The sequence below is a fragment of the Ammospiza nelsoni genome, chromosome 11 (genome assembly GCF_027579445.1).
Source record: "Ammospiza nelsoni isolate bAmmNel1 chromosome 11, bAmmNel1.pri, whole genome shotgun sequence".
Taxonomy (NCBI): domain Eukaryota; kingdom Metazoa; phylum Chordata; class Aves; order Passeriformes; family Passerellidae; genus Ammospiza; species Ammospiza nelsoni.
The window spans coordinates 20,310,278-20,329,846 of NC_080643.1; the positions used below are offsets into that span (position 1 = coordinate 20,310,278).

Genomic DNA, 19,569 nt, shown 5'->3' on the forward strand with positions numbered 1-19,569 from the left:
TCATTCACAACACGGGAAGCAAAGTACTCACTATCTACCTCTTATTTACTCAGTTGTAATTGTACTAACTGTAAACACATCGTACTGTACTGTTTAGTCATGGGCGATTTTATCACATTCCTCCCTAATATCCCAGTCTTTACTGAACTTATCTTCCTAACATGCCTACAAAGAAAGGTTCCAACTTCATTGAGAGAAAAAGTAAAGAAAATAAACAACCCTCAGTATTTTAGTTGGGGAGCGATTTAAAGTGCAAGGGCTTGATTTGCCAACATCTTTAACATTGCACATCTTTCTAGGCCCAGCTCCTATTGACTTAAATTGCAGCTGCAAAGTTCAGCTCTTCTGGAAATCAGACCACACAATTTCATGATGCGCAATCAGAAAATGAGTAATACACACACAGAAGCTGCAGGGAGAAGTGAACTGTCCAGGAGTACACGTTCCTCTGGGATAGAAAGTGGAACAGCATTGCTGAGGTACTGATAAATAAAACACAAGCTGAATAAATAGTGCAAAAAGTGCTCCTATGTAAAGAGAACATCCTGTATAAGTTTACTTGCTTAGAATAAATGAGAACTGGTTAACTTCAGTAATACCACCTAAATTAGAGCTGGGTAAACTCTTAGCTGGTGTCCCTGGGCAGCAGGCTGATCTTCTGGGCAGGATTTCATGATCTTTACTCCAGAAAGCTTGCACTCTTCCTGAAATCCATTTTCCTGATGCATACATGTACCATCTCTCTGTCATAGGTAAGGACAGGCAGATCCTCTACATATGGAGCATCTCTCATACAAAGAAAGGCTGGGACAATTGGGTTCGTTTAGCCTGGATAAGCTTTGGAGTGACTTAATTGTGGCCTTCCAGTACCTTAAGGCACTGACAAAAAAGATGGGGGAAGGCTCTTTGCAAGGGCGTGGGGTGACAAGAAAAGGGAGAATGCCTTCAGACTGAAAGAGAGGTGTTTTGAGATTAGGTGTTAAGAAAAAATTCCTCCCTGTGAGGGTGGGCAGGCCCTGGCACAGGGTGCCCAGAGCAGCTGTGGCTGTCCCTGGATCCCTGGCAGTGCCCAAGGCCAGGCTGGACAGGGCTGGGAGCAGCCTGGGATAGTGGGAGGTGTCCCTGCCATGGCAGGGGTGGGAGTCGGTGATTTAAGGTCCCTTCCAACCCAAACCATTCTGAGATGCTACGGCAATGAATGAACTGCAGCTTAGCACAGCTGTTAGCACCAGTGTGCCCGGGGAGCATGAAGGGGCCAGGAAGGCCAACGGCACCTGGCTTGCCCCAGCACTGGTGTGGCAGCAGGACCAGGCCCGTGACCATCCCCCTGTGCTGGGCTCGGGTGAAGCCACGCTTTGAATCCTGCATTCAGCTTTGGTACCCCACGACATAACAGACATTGAGGTGCTGGAGCCTGTCCGGGGGATGGTCTGGAGCGCGACTCCTAGGAGATGCTTGTGGTTAGGCCCGGAGGAAAGGAGGTTTTTCAAAGCACCAGCGCCTCGCTGTTGGCGCCGCTGGAGTTCCCCCGAGGGAGGGCGGTGCGGCCCCGGGGGGCGGAGGGCGGGGGGAGGCCCTGCCCCCGGGCCGCCCTGCCCTGCCCGGCCCGGCCCCGCCGCGCCGCTCCCGCCGCACTTTCGCGCCCCGCACGGTCCCGCCGGCGCGCAGCATGGCTCCCCCCGCGCCCGGGGCGCTGCCTCTGCTCCTGCTGCTGCACCTCGCCGCCTCCTCCAAGCTCAACACCCCCAAGGTGCTGCTCCCTTTCACCCGCGGCACGCGCGTCAACTTCACGCTAGAGGCCAGCGAGGGTTGCTACCGATGGTGAGTGCAGGTGCCGCCGCCCTTTGTCCGCTTCTCTCCCCGCCGGCACCTGCGGCGGCTCCTCGGCCCGCGGCGGGGCCTGACGGCTCCCGGGGCAGCCGGGCCCTCTCTCACCGCTTTTACCTCGCTGCGGGTGGGTTTGGGCGGCCCAGCAGTGCGGGAGCAGACATGGAGATAATCCCTGAGGGGAAAGGTTGTTTGTTTTGTGCAATGGGGGTTAAACCCGCTGGAGGGGGGCAGTGTCTGCAGGCCGGGCCCTGAGCAGAAGGTCCCTGCTTGTAAAGGAAGCTTCCCGCCATGGCTCCGTGCCCGACATGTGCCTCACACCCCGTGTGCACACACCCCACACGTGTCCACCTGCTTCTCCTTGTACCCCACACCCCCCAAACGCTCCAGCTGCTTCTGCACATACCGTGCCCACTCTGCCTCCGCACTGCCCGTGTGCTCACCCTGCTGCCCTGCACTCCCGCAGTGCCACCCCACAGTCACATGGCCACAGTGCCACCCCACACACAAACACATGGTCACAGTGCCACACCACACACACACACGGTCACAGTGCCACCCCACACACAAACACATGGTCACAGTGCCACACCACACACACACACGGTCACAGTGCCACCCCACACACAAACACATGGTCACAGTGCCACCCCCCCCCCCCACACACACGGCCTCAGTGCCACCCCCCCCACACACATGGCCTCAGTGCCGCCCCATACGCACACACATGGCCTCAGTGCCACCCCCCCCCACACACAAGGCCTCAGTGCCACCCCACACACAAACACATGGTCACAGTGCCACCCTCCCCCCACACACACACATGGCCTCAGTGCCACCCCCCACACACACACATGGCCTCAGTGCCACCCCACACGCACACACATGGTCACAATGCCACCTTGCACACACACAGTGCCACCCCACACACACACACATCGCCACAGTCCCGCGTGTGCAGGGACAGCACCCAGAACTCTGCTGCTGGTGTGGAAATGCCCTTTCTCTTGCTGTAGTCGGTAATGGGGGTCCTGGCAGCCTTGAGCTCAGGGTGTGCACATAAATGAGTTGTAGCTAAGTCGGGAGCCTCAGTGCTGCTCTAAGTGTAGGTAACAGCACCCTAAAGACTTCACCTGGGACAGTCTTTTCACTTTTAAAAGTGAAAGCTTTCCCGGTTTTCTCAGTGTTGAGCACGTGGGATGTACTCCAGGAACTTCTGGCTGGGATCCCCTTCCTGCCTCGCACAGGGAGCAGGACTGGGCAGGGTTGGGCACAGAGGCTGAGGGCAAATCCCTCAGCATGTGCACATTTAGAAAGCTCACGGTGGTCTTCATGTTAAACAAATGTTGCCAACTCCTTGTCCTTTCTGTCGAGCTCCAGAATAGGAACTTAATCAGTAATGAGCAGGAGGTACCCACCTGAAAAAGAAGCAGCAGTCGAGGTACATTTAGGATGATACTTCCATGAGTGCCAGATGGGTGCGTGTAGCAGTTTTCAGTTTTGTGTTTGGCAGTTACTGAAATGCATCTTAAAGGGCTGCATTTTCATTCTCTGCATTTCTTTGCTTGGTTGTTGTATATTTCTTGTGTCTGGGCTGGGTACAAACCTTTGGTCTGTTACAATTGATATATTTGAGGGTACTTATGCAGAAGAGCAGTAATTAATTTCATCCAGAAGTCAACAAAATGAAAGTTCCTAGATGAGCTGCTTGTGGTCATGTAATTTAATTTTTAATGGACCATGTTAGTGAAAATCTCACAACTGTGGGTTTTTTCTCTTTCCGGACTCGAATTTTTGAAGGCTGCTGAGCCTTTAAAAGGGTTTGGTTTGTGAGGTAAGGTACATTGCATAAAGCTAAACCCCAAAACTCATAAAAGCACTGGTAAAATCTGGAAGTACAGACTCCCTTTCCTGTTTGCCAGTGAGCTGTGAGGTAAGGCTGGGTTGGCTGCAGCCATTCCTGCACATGCCAGGTGCTATCCCGCTGTCAGAAGCACGGAGATCTTTGCTAATCTCATTCTGAAGTCTGCAGATGAAAAGATGTAAGATTGTTCTCCAGAGAAATGCCAGATTTGACTCACATTCGTATCTCTAATGGAGGTGATTTTTGTGCACTTCAGAGCATGTTCTGTTGGTGCTGTTTGCAGCAATGACTCATATCCCTCATGCAGACAGACCTCAGCATCCTTTTCCATCCTCTCCCTCTGCCCTTCAGGGAAGAATTTTGGTTGGGAATTAAGGAAATTACACCTGATTCACCTTGTGTGTGCTGTTATTTTCTGTGGCTTGTAAATGGGCATTTATTCACTTCTGCTTTGCCAGGCCTGGCAGGATGTGGGTTGTGAAACTCGAGGTGTGCTCAGCAAAGCCTCTGGAGGGAAGCAGGAGCTGTGTGTGCCTGAGCAGAGGCTGCAGTTGCATCTGGGGCTCTCTGCCTCCTCCTCCTTGTCCCACAGGCCTGGAACTGGGGGGGGTTAGGAAGAAATGTGTCTGGAGCAGCAGCAGCACGGCCCCTTGCTGGCAGGGTTCCTGTTTCTCTCAAGGAGCTGCTCCTGGACAGGGGCTGTTGAGCTGAGCAATTTAGGAAGTACCAAATGCAGTGGCTTGGGAAGGAGTGACTCTGCCTCACGTTTGAGAAATGATGGGTGTGTTTGTGTGCCTGAGAGCAAGGATTTGAATGAAAGTGGTCAGATTCAGGCCCTCTGTGTCTGGAGAGGGGACTGGGGGTTTGTAATGTGGGAGATTGAGGGGTTAGAGGTGGCCTGTGAGGGCTGTTCTGGTTGTTCAGCAGCATCTGATAGCAAATGACACCTTTTGAAGGTCTGCATTACTCATCTCAAGCGTCCAGAATTCAAAGGCAAGTGTCCAATTTCCTGAAAGATCAGTCTATTGCATGCTGTGACCTTTTTTTCCCCCAGTTTCCCTTTCAGCCTTCAAGTTTACCTCTGAAAGTAGGATATTTTCAAAGTGATTGTAGTGGTGTCTGAGAATTCCACTGATTGAGAGGGAAAAAGTCAAATTCTATCATCATCCCAGCAGACTGGGAGTAGTGGTAAAGTTACAAGCGTGGCTCTAAAGTATTTTCTGATTTTCAAGATGCTCATGCCTTCTGGAGTTTGGGTTGCCTTTATATTAAAATTATTTTTTGGGAAAAGCTTTATTTTCAAAGCACACGGTATTTCCATCTGTAAATATTGTACAGGGTGTTATTTTCAGGCATAACATACAGTCTGTGCAGATATATTTAGCATTTATATTGCATCTGTATTTGTCTTTTAACTACCTTAATCCATAAATTACACCTGAAAGAATGAAAGCTTTCAGAAGCAGAATTTTCTCCTTGAAACTTGTCATACCATAATAACATTGTCAGGGGGAGGAGGGGAACATACACACCAAAAACCCATTTTCCCCCAAGGTACTCTCCATGGCTGGGTGTTTGTAGCAGAAATTATCTGCAGTGTACAAATATGTTTACATATTTCATTATTTCCATTGAGTGTAGAACTGAGATACATGGTGAGGGCTGGTGGAGTTGAAGAGGAGTTTATTGCCACCTTAATGAAAGGTTTGTGTGTGCTCCTGAAGCTTCACTGAGGGGTTTGCATTGAGGTGATTGCTGTGGGAGAGGAGCTGGTGGCACAGTGGTGAAGGGAGAGATGCTGTGGCCGAGGGTGTTGGAGCTGTGGGATGCACAGATAGCCCAGAGAGCCCAAACCCACTGCACGGTGCTGCTGCTGCAGTGGCTGGCTGGCAAAGCTCATTTTCTGGCTCCTTACCTTGTTGTGGTTTTGTTGTAAATTGATCTTACTCTCCATGTGCTGGCTTGTGTGCTTTTAAAACACTGTATCAGTAGTGTTCATTGGGATCTGTTGCTTTGCTCTAAGACCAGTAGTCTCATCCCTGGCAATTTGGGAGCTGTGTTGTTTCCTGGATCACCTGTTTTACCACGGGTCTAAAAAAACCTGACTGACTCTCGCTGAAAAATGCTTTGTGTTAACAGTATCTCACAGAGATACTGTTAACTTCCATATTGTGAAGTGACATCTTAAATGTTTGCTATTTCCCACCTGCTCTGCATTTCCCTCTTGCAAGACATTGCAGTGTGCAGCAGGATGTTCTCCCTCTGCCTGCCTCACCTGGCTGTGCTTTCCCAGCAAGGCTTCAGGCTCTTGGAAGTGCCAGCAGGAGCTCAGAATTGGTTTGAGGTGTGCTGGGTGGTAAAGTGAGAGGGGCTGTGCTGCTGTGGCTCAGGTGTGTGTGTTACCTGAGAGTTTGGCGCAGAACCAGAGCAGGGGGTGTGAGTCTGTAGCAGAAGTGTTCTCACAGAGCCCAGGAGGCACAAGAAATAATATTGTTTCCCTTAGGTGATGTGTGAATATCAGTGCAAGTTTACTGTTGCAAAAAGCTTTTTCTCAGTCTGAGCATCACCTGTTCTGTTAAGGCAGACAGAAGGATTAGGGACTTGTTTGTTTTGGCCAACATTTCATTGCTCAACACCCATGAAATAAATGGTTTAGACTTTTGCTCAGTTTTTAGTCCCAAGAGTGACTGTATAATGTCCCTGGTGTATTGGTCAGGCCAATCTTCTCAAACTCTTGGAAACTTTTACTACCCAATTTCTGGCCCAAATGCCTGATAAAATTCTAAATGATCAGATCAGCTGACAGTCGTGGTGCAGCTCCACAGAGGTGGATTTTTGCTGACTCAGTCAGCTGAGTTTAGTCTGAGGAGCTGACAGAACAGTATAAAACACTGGAGCAATGAGAATCAACAGTAACTTGCCAGGGAGAGAAACAGGAACAGGTGCCTGATCTTTGAACCAGCTGATAAATAAATGAAGTATAATCTGCTGAGGTATTGACATGTGGTGTTACAGACCAGTCAATGAAGAACACAGGCATGGGCTTGGGTAGATGTGTGGATACAATCTTGTTTCTGTGTCTGGGGCCCTGGAGGGGGATGGAAATGGTGAATGAAGCAGGAATTGCCAAGAGGACTGGCGGCCTCTTTGCCGGTGCCATTCCTCATTCCTCTGCAACTAGGATTTTAGTCTGAAGGAAATACAAATTGGAGACTTTTGTGAGCTTTTTTCCCCTTCCCTCCTCACTCTTCTTTCAAGTGCTTCCTCCCTGCCTTGCTGTTTCTTACAGGCGCTGGCATGGGATCCAGAGCAAGTGCCAGAAATGCTTCCCATTGCTGGCTTCTCAGGATCTAATTTTGCCTTCTGACAAGCCCAGCTCTCAATGTCACACACTGACATGCTGCTGAAGAGCTGCTGTAGTTGGCAGGGGATATAAATTGCATTTTTTGTCACTTAAAGCTGAAGTTTCTTTTTCTTGCCCATCCAGGAGCCAGTAGTGATCCCAGCGTAGTGCTGCTGTAATCCCCAGCCTGGCTGATTAATGCCTTTGCCTCTCTGTGCTTGGCCCTGCATCCAGGTAGCTGTAAACAGAATGTGCTTCTGATATTGCTGAATGATAGAGGGGTCATCAGATACTTCCTATGTTCTGCTGGAAAAAATACTACTTGTGCAGATTGTTCTTAAATATAAATCAATACTAAACCAAGCCTCAGAAAGGCCCACTTGAGTAAAATTTGTACTAGAAAAAAGACATTCAGCTAATATTCTGCCTCCTAAACTACTACTAGAAGCCAAATAGTGGCTAATCTCAGTTTTTCTACTGCAGTGACTGGCTTTTAGCTGTAAAAGCTTGAAAGTTCCTTTAAGATTGGGGAGTGTATGTATGTTTACAGTTAAAATTTAATTGTTGTCATCTTTGTTCCTCCCTTTTTCTAGTCTGAAAAGTATCCTGTAATTAGATTCAGTTTTACAACACTGCTATTAGTGCAAACCACAGTGGTTTTGTATTACAATTCATAGCCAGATATTAAAAGAACAAATACAAACCACAGTGAAACCCCTGTTGTGTTGTAAACACAATCAATACCAGACTGCAAGAATGCAAAATCCTCAAATTAATAACAAAAAATCTAATGGTAGAGAGTATTAAGCAATGTAAAGTGCTAAATAAAAGTAAATTTCCTACATATAATACTTACTTAAAAATACCTGCATGTAGACTAAGTCAAATGCACATGCTCAGCTTCAAAAGCCAGCGAGGCAAGTACAGGAAAAGCCTTACTTGTGGTGAATGCTAATATTGTTTAAAGAAACTTGTCAGTGTTGGAAAACTCTTTCATGGTTGCCTGAGAACAACAGAACAACAGGAAAATAACTAATTGCTCACTTTTAATCTTTAAAACATATTTTAATTTTCTAGAGTAAAGCTGTGTGCTACTAATACAGAAAATCATGTTATTTTAGAAACAGTGTAAAACCTACTATAAAAAATATGCACATATTTGTATACATTGTTTAGGTACATAGACTAGATATAAACAAACAATTTTCAGCTTTAAGCTTTTAATTGGTGTTTAAATTGCCCATTGCATACTGCTGTGGGCTGTTTTTTCCTTGATCAGATAAAGTACTTTGAAATTCTGGGTCAGCAGTTGGTATTGTTGTTTCAAAATCCTCTAAAACTACTCCTTATGCAAGCAAAATACTTTTGGGAGCTTAAGATTTGAAACAGGATTTGCAGTTTTATTGCAGTGGCTACAGCAGAGGTCTGTGCTCACCTGGGCTGCAGCTGTTAACTCTCAGATAATTGAGTGTGGTGTGATGTGTTGTTTTCCAATAGATAGGATTTTAGTCAAAGAGAAATTCAGTTTTTCGCTGGTGTGGATTTGTTGGTTGTGCTGGCAAGAGAAGGAGGTGAAATCTGTATCTGGGGATTCAGGCATACATGACATTACTGTTTGTTTGGAGCTCCCATCCTGCTCCTTGCTGGTTAGAGAATTTTCCCCACACATCCCAGGTGGGCATTTTTGTACATCTTCTAGAGAAAAACTCCAACCCCATCCAGCTTCCCCATCTTTACTGGAGGGGGTCCAGTGCCCGGTTTAGATTGCATTTACCAGATAGCGCAGCGTTTTCATCAGAGCTGCTGTCATCCGGAGAAGCAATTCCCGAGCAGCTTTGTCACCCATCAGTGCTTGCTTTCATTGTTTTAATCCTTCAAAGGGCCCTTGTGAGCGGATCCCGGGCACACAGCCGGGGCTGTTCCCTCCCTGCTGCCCGGGGAGCAGCAGCTGGGACCGGCTCGGGCACAGGGCTGAGGGTCCGGAGGGATTTGCAAGGGCTTTGGCTGCTGGAACTTTTCACTGCAGTACCCCCTCAGATGTGTATTGCTGCTAGCTCAGATTTTCTTTCAAGAGGCTTGGTTTTTAACAACTCTCCGACTTTTGTTGTTGTTTTATCTTGACGGTTTTGGCGCATTGGAAGGGAGAGCTGGGCTCCACTAAGGAATGCCCTGCTCCATGGGCTCAGGGGAAGGTTGCTTGGTTCCGTGGTGCAGAGAATGCCGAGCTTGCCTGCCCTGCCTCTGGCCTGGGCTTTCCCTGCGCTGGGGTCCTCGAGGAGCTGCTGCCATCCAGCTCTCCCAGAGGCAGCCGCTGAGCACACAGCCCGTCCCAGGTGAATCGCCGGGGCGGTCTGAGGGCAGAGCCGAGCCGCAGTGCTGACAGTCCCCACCCGCAGGTTCTCCACGCGGCCAGAGGTGGCGAGCATCGAGCCGCTGGGCCCGGCCGGCGTCCGCTGCTCGCAGAGAGCGCTGGTCCAGGCGCGCTCCTCGCAGCCCACGCGCCTCACCACCATCATCTCTGCCGAGGACACACGTGAGTCTGAGCAACCCCCGCCTCTCCGGGCATCCTGCCGACCTCAGCGAACAAAGCTGAGATCTGGGGGTGCACAGGCACGTTTCAGTTCCTATGCACAGTCATTTTAGACTTGCCATGGGTGTGGGTTTTAACTTCTGTTTGCCTAAGAGAAGTGTTAATGATTTTAATGATGCACCCAGGAAAAAGGTAATTCTTAAAACCCCTGACCCCCCAAAATCCACAAATCAAGGGGGTGACTGAAATATAAAAAAGTGTTTAATAAAAATGACTGACACAAATTTGGATACTTGACATTCAAAAAAGGTGGAATCATACACGTTTTGTGTCTGTCATACAATATACCTGGTTAGCTTTTATAGTGACAGAAAGGCACAACCAATGCCGTGCAGTCACTAACTGAAGGAGTTTATGGGTGTTTATTGCCTGTGGGTAAGAGCCATTGATGTCTGTGGGCCATGAGAGCACTGTAGCAACCCTGCATAAGCACTCCCAGACAGCTCCCACTGTACCTGTCAGTGCAGATGGAGATCAGAGTTTCTGCAGTCCAGTGAGGAAGGGAACTGTTTCTCTCGCTTTCTGAGCCACCGTTTGACCATGAGTTTCTTCATGGAGGTCATGACCAAGTTTCAGTTCCTTCAGTGTCAGTGTCTTGTGTCACTGGCTAAATTTGAGGTGCATCTTGACTTTATTGTTGTTCTTGATGAGCACATGCAGTGTTGTGCTTTCTTGTGCTCTTTCTGATGTCTCTTCAAGTGACTGGACAAGTGATTCGCTGTGACGCCATCGTTGATTTAATTCATGGCATTCAAATTGTGTCCACAACAAGAGAGCTCTACCTTGAGGATTCACCACTGGAGCTCAAAATTCATGCTTTGGATTCAGAAGGTAAGAGATCTGCTTGTAGGAAATTAAATTTATATTAAAAGTTCTAGCTGTCTGATAGATGCACTAGCTTTATTTGTCACACTGTTGATTGTTAGAAGCCAAGTGGAGAATTTGAAGGAGTTTCTCTGGATAATACATTGTGAAGTTGTCTGTTCTCATTTCTTTTTTTTTTTCTTTTGAGCTGAGGTAGTCTAAAGAATTTTGCAAAAGGATGTTTTTGTGAACAGTCAGGTATCTGACAGGAGGTTCAGAGGTGATATTTGAGACCAATCGCCTATTGCTCAATATGTTTAATTACTACACAGACACTCATCTTTTGGACACACCATTTAGGCTCACAAGAGTCAGTGCATTTGTGAATGCATTGTTATTTAATAGGAGCAGAAAACTAATGCTTTTTGTAGTCTGTCACATCAGAAAAAGAGCCATGATCTGTTAAGAATTCCATGCTTTCAACAATCAAGTTTTGTGCACACATAGTACTCCAAGTAAGGGATTTTTAGGACAACTGCTGAGGGGAAATAATGTGTCAAGCTGCTATAAAAAGTGGAATTAATTGTTTTGTTTACTGTGCCCATCCCACCTGTGTTTGTAAACCATGAATGTTTTGAAGTATGGTGATATGTTAATAGTGAAAAGTAAATATGTTTTTATCCTATGTGTAGTGCTGGATTCGTGGCTTGGTGTTGTGCAAACTCGAGGGTCCTTCAGGGTTCTTCTTGCAGGGATAAAATAGAGAAATTTCCCAGGGAAATAAGTCATGGTTTATGTTCCAGTGAGACTCTATGCTTGTTCTGTTTTTGTTTTCATCTGGTTGTTTGATTTGTAGGAAACACTTTCAGCACTCTGGCAGGGTTGGTGTTTGACTGGACAGTGGTGAAGGACCCAGAGGCCGATGGCTTCTCAGACTCCCACAACGCTCTACGGTAAAGTCATTTCCTCTGCTCTCAAAGGATTTGTTCAGTCTGATGTGCCAAAAATATTTCCCCACATCTAGGCAGTTTATTGAACTGATGCCTAAAATTATAATGTTAAGGGTCAGTTGTTTCAGGTTGGGTTTTTTTAAGCTACTTGACAGCCTGGGCACTTGGTTTTCTGTTTAGTTTAACTGATAGTGTTAGTGAGCAGCTCTGGTAGCTCTGATGCAATAGTTAGAAATAAACAGATGCAGTTGTTGATCTTGCTGGAACATCTCATGGAAAAGGAAGATTTATCAGTAAGATTGTTATCTCAGGATTTTAGCAGAGTTTTTTATTTTTAGCTTTTTAAGGAATAAAAGTCCCTTTCCATTTCAGAAAGGAGCTCTCCAAACGTTAAGAGTTTCAGGTGTCAGTGGACACTTAGTTCTGGTGTTGAAATAGGATTCCCTGTGGGGAAACCAGTTCTCCTGCAGAGCACAATGGTTAACAGCCAACTTCCATCCTCAAACTCTGTCTCCAAATACACTGCAAGTGGAGTGGGGGGAGCCAGCAAGGCTTTGCCCCTGGGCAAACACAAACTGATTTTGCAGCCTTAGAGAAGCAGCATTGGCTGGGGAAAGCCTGCTAAGCCCATAATACACTTGAAGCTGCAGGTACAAGTCAGAGCCAGAATGAATGGCTCAGTGGGACTGGATATCCCAAGTCCTGGTACATATGGAGCTTTTTCTTTCAGTATAAGTATTTGCTGATGTGATTTTAACCAAAGTAATATTGATATATGCTCTACTGTTAGCATAACTATGATAGCATTAAAATGTTCTACAGGTGGTACAGCTTTGTGAAATAAATCATAAATTGTCATGAAAACGTTAATATCCATAAATGTTCTCCATATGGCTCTACTGGTTTTACTCTGAAAGTGCACATGAAGCCAAGCAGATCATATGCATAGAGAAGGTGATACCCTATAAAACATGCTCCTTTTCCCAAAATTTCCTGTCATTTGCCCATTCATTGCAAATTCCTTCCCTCTCTTCTGTCCCTTTTCACTGAAATTTCTAACAGTTACTACAAGTTTTCTGCTTGTAGATGATTTTCATAGTCATTTATAAAATACATCCTGGCTTCCTGAGGGAGGTCAGAGTTATGTTCTGGGTTTGCTTTTATAAACATGAGCTTTGGGTCTTGCACATCAATTCTTCTACAACATAGAGAGTTTTTGCAGTCTCACCTACTGAACAAACTGGAGGGGTCATTGTAGACAACATATGCAGTCTTCTGATAGCTCACAAGCAAGCTTCAGACAAACTTATCTGTCACAGAAATTAGCTGCAGATACCTCAAAGAATGAGTAAAATTTGGATATCTGGTCCCAGGCAAGCATCTTAAATTGGCTTAAAATTGGAAGTGGCTGGGAGTAGATGCTGGTGGTGTTTCTCTGTGGGTTTACAAAGGTTGTTTAACAATTTTTTATTCACTTTGTGATTCACCTTTTAGTATACTCAAGTTCTTAGAATCCACTTACATCCCACCTTCCTATATATTGGAAATGGAAAAAGTTGCTAAGCAAGGAGATACCATTCTGGTGTCTGGAATGAAAACAGGGAGTTCTAAATTAAAGGCAAGACTTCAGGAAAGCATCTACAAGGTAAGATTTCTGAATGTCAGTGGGGAAGATGGATTTCTGAATGTCTGAATGAGCATCTGTCTCAAATTTTTCTGTATTCTCCAAAATGATCTTCATACAGGCATGATTTTTTTCCTTGATTCTTGCACTGTGTGCAGAGAGCAGATCTCTGTCCCAGTCACTGTCCCTTGCATTGCCCTATTGTGACAAAAGTTGAGATGAAACTAAAGAGCCAATTGCAGCAAATAATGTTTTTCACTTCCAGATTTCTAAGTTCCTGCTGCATGGTCTCCTTCAAACAAATGAGCTGCTTTTAATGTGGTTACTTTTCTTTCCCCCTCCATCAACAGGATGTACAGCCTGCGGAAGTCAGATTACTTATTTTGGAAAATATCCTTTTAAATCCAGCATATGACATTTATCTTCTGGTAGGAACATCAATTCAGTACAGAGTTCAGAAACTAAGGCAAGGGAAGATCACAGGTTTGTTCTGTTCTCATTTATTTTTATTTTTTAATGCTCTGTGAGAATTTTTAACTGCTGAGATATTTTTAATTGTGTTTAAACTGCTTTGTTAATGTTTAATACTGTTTTCCTAAGGCACACAGTGATACAGTTGCTTAGTTCTTTCAGTCAAAAAAAAAATTGTGACTGTTAAGAATATACTCTTGCAGATTTGTCAAGGATGCAGAGACAAGGGTAACTTAAAATAGGAGCTAGCACTGTCATTTTATATGTTGACAGTCACTAAGGAACTGACTGACTTTCTTACTTAAATCAAATTTAGATTAGTAACTTTTCTAACAGGAAATGTTTTATTGGCAAATGGATTTGCTCCACAAAGTGAAGCCTTTATAAATGTGGGTTAGCTGGCTTTATGCCCGTTTCAAAATGCAGTGCCTTGAGTTTTCCCTCATTTTTCTTTTTCTCCCTTTTGTCTTTTTTTTTTTTTTTTTGAAGGTGGAAATCAGTTAAATGTTAGGTCTAAATACTGAGATGATATTAGTTGAGAATTGCAGTTTCACAGATACTAAATTTGCCAAGAAGCTTGTTTTTTGTGTGTGTGTGTGTTGATGTGATGACAGAAGCGCTATTTTTACTAGACACTGAAAATATTGATTTAATATGTGCACTAGGCATCAATAAAAAATAATCAGCAATAATTAGCAGCAGCTAAACACTGCCACACCTGCTTTTATTGTTTCCTCTGTTTTGTTTCACCTCCAGAAATAGCAATGCCATCAGAGCAGTACGAGCTGCAGCTCCAGAACAACATCCTCCATCCCAAGGGAGATCCCTCCCGGCCAGTTGCCAAGCTGGACCAGGCAACATCCACTGTGACTGCGTTGCAGCAGGGCCAAACCAACATCATCCTGGTGCACAAGAGTATCCTTCCTCAGGAATGCTTCTCCAGCCACCACTCTGTGGCAGGGAGACAAGCTTTCCACCCTTGGCAACACAGAAAGATCGAGTTATCCTCATTTGTGCTGAGAGTCTGGAAATCAGGAGCCATGGAAAGCAGCACTGCTGTGAATTCAGTCTCAGCAGAGCTATCTGATGCCTTGGAATGTTTTAACAAATTAAGTTGGCAAAAGATCACTTAAATCATGTCTGTTCCCCTTAGTCACTGTAGAAATGTATGGGGCTTTATTTAATTTTTATATTTCAGTCATTATATTCTCTAGTGAGTTCTCTCCAAAGAGCTCACTGCCTTGCAGTGGAGTGGGGATAATGTTTATTTGCAGTGTACATTAGCTGTACAATAGCCCCAGAGGTGTCCCAGGAGGAAGCTGGTCCTGTGCAGAGGCCGTGTGTTCCTTGACTGAGCCCGCAGGTATCCGCATGCAGGGCGTGTCCAGGCTGCCCAACAGCACTGTCTGTGTGGTGCCTCCTGCATATTTGGGTTGGTATTTATTGCTGCACTCTGCCTCATTGCTTAATGCAATTTCTGGCCTTGTTGCTGATTTTCATGCTGTAGCTCCACGCTTCCATTCAGTGTTAGTTTTCACAGAAAAGTAATTTTATTCATAAAAGTAGCTCAATGTGAAATGGGTTTTATGTACTTTCTTTTATCTCTGTAGTCAGCAGTTTAAAATAATGAATGTTCGTCTGCAGTGTGTGGGCACCAGAAGTAAAATGCTTTTCTCCATTAGATAAAGAGGCTGTTGGTTTGTGCAGTTCAATATTTCCTCTTTTGCAGGATTTACAGTTCATCCAGGTGACAAATGGGTCCTGGAGACGGGCAGACTTTATGAAATTACAGTTGACGTGTATGATAAATCAAGCAATAAGGTGTATTTATCTGATGTAAGTTGAAATGTTTAGATACTTTTCAGTGACTGTCTCCTAAATCCCAACTTGCTTTGAAATTATTTAAGTGGTTTCTTATTTACATTGAGACAGGACAGTGTAAAGCTTGTTGTTTCTTGCTTTTTCTTTTTTTTTCCATTTGTTTTGTTGTTGTTATTTTTTAAAAATAAAGCATTCTGGGTGATTCATGTGAAATTGTTGGAGTCTTAAGTGATATAGAAAAAAATAGAAGTTGGGCAAAATCTTTCAGGTTAGATGGGGCTTGGAGCAGCCTTAAATCATCCAGTGCCACCCCTGCCATGGGCAGGGACACCTCCCACTGTCCCAGATTGCTCCAAGCCCCATCCAGTCTGCCCTTGGGCACTGCCAGGGATCCAGGGGCAGCCACAGCTGCTCTGGGCACCCTGTGCCAGGGCCTGCCCACCCTCACAGGGAAGAGCTACTTCCTAAATTCTATATACTAGGTAGCAAATATACATAGTTATTAAAAAACTGCAAAAGAAACGAAATTGAAATAGTTCAGTTGAAACAAGAAAAAAATTATTAAATTATTGCTTTTCAGAGTATTGGAGCTAGGGGAATATTATTTTATTTACCCACAATTGCTTTTGGGATACAGATCTGAGTTTGAGCTAGAGCTCAGCAGTGTGCTGTTGAGGCAATATATTAATGTGTTCTTTTGTGCTGAAGAAGGAAAAGATTAGAAGAATACTGTAAAATATGAATTATTTAGTGGTATAAATATGAGTACTTTAATGTTAAATTACATGTTGCTGATAGTTTAAGAAAAAACTTTCTGTGGAGTTAATGTTATATCTAAAGGTAAAATCTTACTGAAAGACTGAAACTTGCATGGGGAGAGTTCTGATCAGTTCCAGCAGTGAGTCTTTGTGCTGTGTTATTAAACAGTGGTTTGCTCACTGACCTGTTGTGTGTTCAGGGTTTTCTGTCCTCCATTGATGTCAGTCACCTGTGGCAATTTCTGTTTCATGTTTTGGTTTTAGAATATCCGAATTACTACAGAGCTGTCCAAAGAACACTTTGAGGTGCTGCAGTCCTCTCTGAATGGGTCCTATCATTATGTGAGGGCTGTGAAGGCGGGGCAGACCACGATTGATGCTGCACTGACATCAGTAGTTGATCAGGTGTGTCTTTGTGAAAACTCCTCTGCTTCACTGGTAGGCCTAAAAATAATTGAGCTGTGCAGTAGTGACTTCCTAGCAAAAGGAAACCTAAGAATTACATGGGGCTGAGCTGTCTTTGTTTGAACAGATTAAGAGCCAAATTCTAAAATCCTTTCTTCATGGAAACTGTCAATTGAGTCAACAGAGGATTTGCTTAAAGACTGTGGGATTTTGCTCCCAAGCATGTGGCAAACTCCTGTTAAGGCAGTGGTGCACAGCACTGATTTCTTTTCTCGTGGCAGATCCTTGTGCTGGGCAAGGGGCCTCTCACAGGCTGAGGGAATTTTACACTTTATTGTGGTAGGATCATCACTCATACCCTGGCCTTGTTCTGCAGTCAGTTACATTGGGGAAGTTTGCTATTAATTGGTAAGTGACCTTAAACTCTGGAATGACAATCTGCCAAATGTATCAGCCTGCACATTTCTCCAAATTAATATTCATTAACTTTCTGCTGGTTGGGCAGGCTGCTGAATGTATGGCTAACTAGGGCACGTGGTGTGGAAGTGAGTTGCTTTTGCTTGAAAATTCAACACTTCAACCCATTTGCTGTGAAATCATTTCAGTGATTCCTTGAGCAGGATCTGTGTCAGAGATGTTCTCTTCAGTGAAAGGCATCCCCTGAGAGCTGTTTTTGGCTCAGAACTGCAGTAACAGTGTGTTGTGCCAGAGGGTTGTGGCACTGCAGTGACAGCAGAGCTGTGAAGGCCAGTGTTTGGGGGGGCTGAGCAATGGCTCTTTCAGGCTGAATTTTGTACACAGTGGGATGAGTAAAGAGTAAATGTAGGTGTTGAGCCTCCAGATTGGCTCTCCAAATGAGGTCTCAAAACAGGAGCAGTGAAAGAGTGTATTTCTTCTTGCCTTTTAAATTAATGTGGGCACCTGGATCTTCATAGAATTCAATAGTACTCATTTAATCCAGTGGCACACCTTGCTGCCAGGAGCTGTTTGCTCACTAGGAATTCCTGTTTGTAAATGGTCCTAAATAGTTTTCCTTCTTCTCTGAGGTGTTTTCAAGGACTTGTCTGTACCTAAGGACTAAACATTAACTCTGGGAAGCTCTGTGATGCCATTTATAACACTGTGCTTTTGCACTTTGCAGGATGGAGGTGTTCATACCTTACCAGTTCCAGTGCAAAACCAGCAGGATGTGGAGATCTATGTTCCAATATCTCTTGTACCCAGCATTCTGATGTTTCCTTGGCAGCCAAGAGCAGGAGTCTACCGGTACACAATCCAGGTATGCCAAAGAATACACTCCCAGCTGCAGGGAGTGCAGCTCAGACAGGCACACTGGGGCATGACACCACTGAGCTAGGGTTGACTTTGGATACTTTAGGCATGGTGGCATCCAAAATCTAACCTGGAGGAACTTCATGGGACATTGGTTACAGGAATTTATTGTAAATGCAGAGCTACCAACGAAAGAAGGAATGATGAGGAGAACTCTATCTTATTAGAAAGTTAATTTATAACTTTATTATACTATTTTATATTAAAGAATACTATACTATACTAAAGAATACAGAAAAGATACTTATTGAATGTTAAAAATATAATAATGAAAACTCATGACTCTTTTCAGAGTCCTCATTGGCCAGTGAGTTAAAACAACTCACATTGGGGTTTAATCAAGCAATCACCTTGAGTACACAATCTCTAAACACATTCTACATGAACACAACACAGGAAGAAACAAATAAAATAAGAATTGTTTTTCTTCTCTCTGAAGCCTCTTGCTGCCTTTCAGCTTCCCAAGAAAAAAACTCGTAGCGAAAGAATCACATTTAAAAAGTGTGAATACCCTAGGAATTAATACGCAGTTCAAAAAGCACCAAGAAACCAACAAACATAAAAAACTCCACTGACCTCCACCTTTTGTCTTCCCTTCCTCTCTCCCTCATGCATGCACCACACAGTTGTGCCTGGAATGGTTTGGAATTCCAGGAGCATCCTATATCCAAAGATCCACAGCGATCATTAGAGGCTGCCCTTTGCTGGCAGGGATGGGAAATATGAATGGGAGTGTGAAGTGACTGCAAAAAGGGCATGGCAAGATTAATTAGCAGCACTCTGCCAGCTTTGGACATCAGTATTCCTCACTGGCCACACACCTCGTGCTCCTAATACTAAGTTCCAGGGAGGCAGAGGCCACAGCTCGTTTACAGAAGGGATGATTTCCATGTTTACTAGCTATGTCTTTGCTCCCAAGCTGTCACTTATTCCTTATGCTTCATGAAGCAAATGGTTTTTGTTGCAGTATCCAGTATCTCCAATCTAAGTAGGCAAAAGAAGGTTGTGCTTTCTCAGCCCAGACTCTTATCCCAGGCCTGTGGTACCCAGACCCTGCACTCAGGTGTTGGATGCACAACTCCTACCTCTCCCTTTTAGCATAAGGTGGTGCTCACTTTTGGATCTGTGTTAAGTAAACCATATCCAAATAGGCAGCAGGACACTTGGTGCCAGGCTCTTCTCCCAGTTAACAAGGGACAGGATGAGAGGAAACAGCCTCATGTGTAGAGTGGATGTTAGACAGATTTTTCCACAGGAAGAGTTGTCAAACACTGGCACAGGCTGCCCAGGGCAGTGGTGGAGTCACCATCCTTGGAAGGGCTCAAAAATCCTGGAGTGTGGCACCTGAGGATGTGGTTCAGTGGTGGATTTGATAATCTCAGAGGTCTTTTCCAGCTTTATTGATTCAGTGACTCCATGGAGAGAATCAGTCTCACAGGATTAAACTGCATTTTCCAGTGGAAATCAAAGGCCAGCTCCATTGAGTTAAGCCCTGCATTTCTATTCGTGTGTTCTGTGGGATTAGTTTGCTTTACTTTGTGCTATTCCTGACCACACCAGCAGAGTGTGGTAAAAATGCTTAGTAATAAATCTGCATTTTCAGTGCTTCATAATTCTGCTGGAGTTTTCCCTGTAAGGGAAAGGTAATGTGGTTTTGTTTCCTACCTCTCTCACAGTTCTGTTCTCACTTTATCTTGCATATATAATGAAGTGTTTCACTAGAGAACATTCCTTCATGGTACTGCAATAATTGTGTCACTGTTCTTACTTTGATATTTTT

General features: G+C 44.8%; 1 protein-coding gene across 1 annotated transcript in view; it reads left to right on the forward strand.

Moving 5' to 3' along the window:
* Positions 1 to 10,287: 10,287 nt before the first annotated feature.
* The window catches only part of NUP210 (nucleoporin 210), a 40,876-nt gene continuing 31,594 nt past the window's right edge, over positions 10,288 to 19,569 (forward strand). Inside the window, exons 1-9 of the mRNA XM_059480050.1 lie at positions 10,288 to 10,455; positions 11,285 to 11,381; positions 12,873 to 13,023; positions 13,353 to 13,485; positions 14,230 to 14,388; positions 14,837 to 14,905; positions 15,203 to 15,309; positions 16,317 to 16,457; positions 17,599 to 17,736. Coding sequence (XP_059336033.1) covers positions 10,311 to 10,455; positions 11,285 to 11,381; positions 12,873 to 13,023; positions 13,353 to 13,485; positions 14,230 to 14,388; positions 14,837 to 14,905; positions 15,203 to 15,309; positions 16,317 to 16,457; positions 17,599 to 17,736 — 1,140 coding nt within the window. The 5' untranslated portion in view covers positions 10,288 to 10,310. The remainder of the gene's footprint in view (positions 10,456 to 11,284; positions 11,382 to 12,872; positions 13,024 to 13,352; positions 13,486 to 14,229; positions 14,389 to 14,836; positions 14,906 to 15,202; positions 15,310 to 16,316; positions 16,458 to 17,598; positions 17,737 to 19,569) is intronic.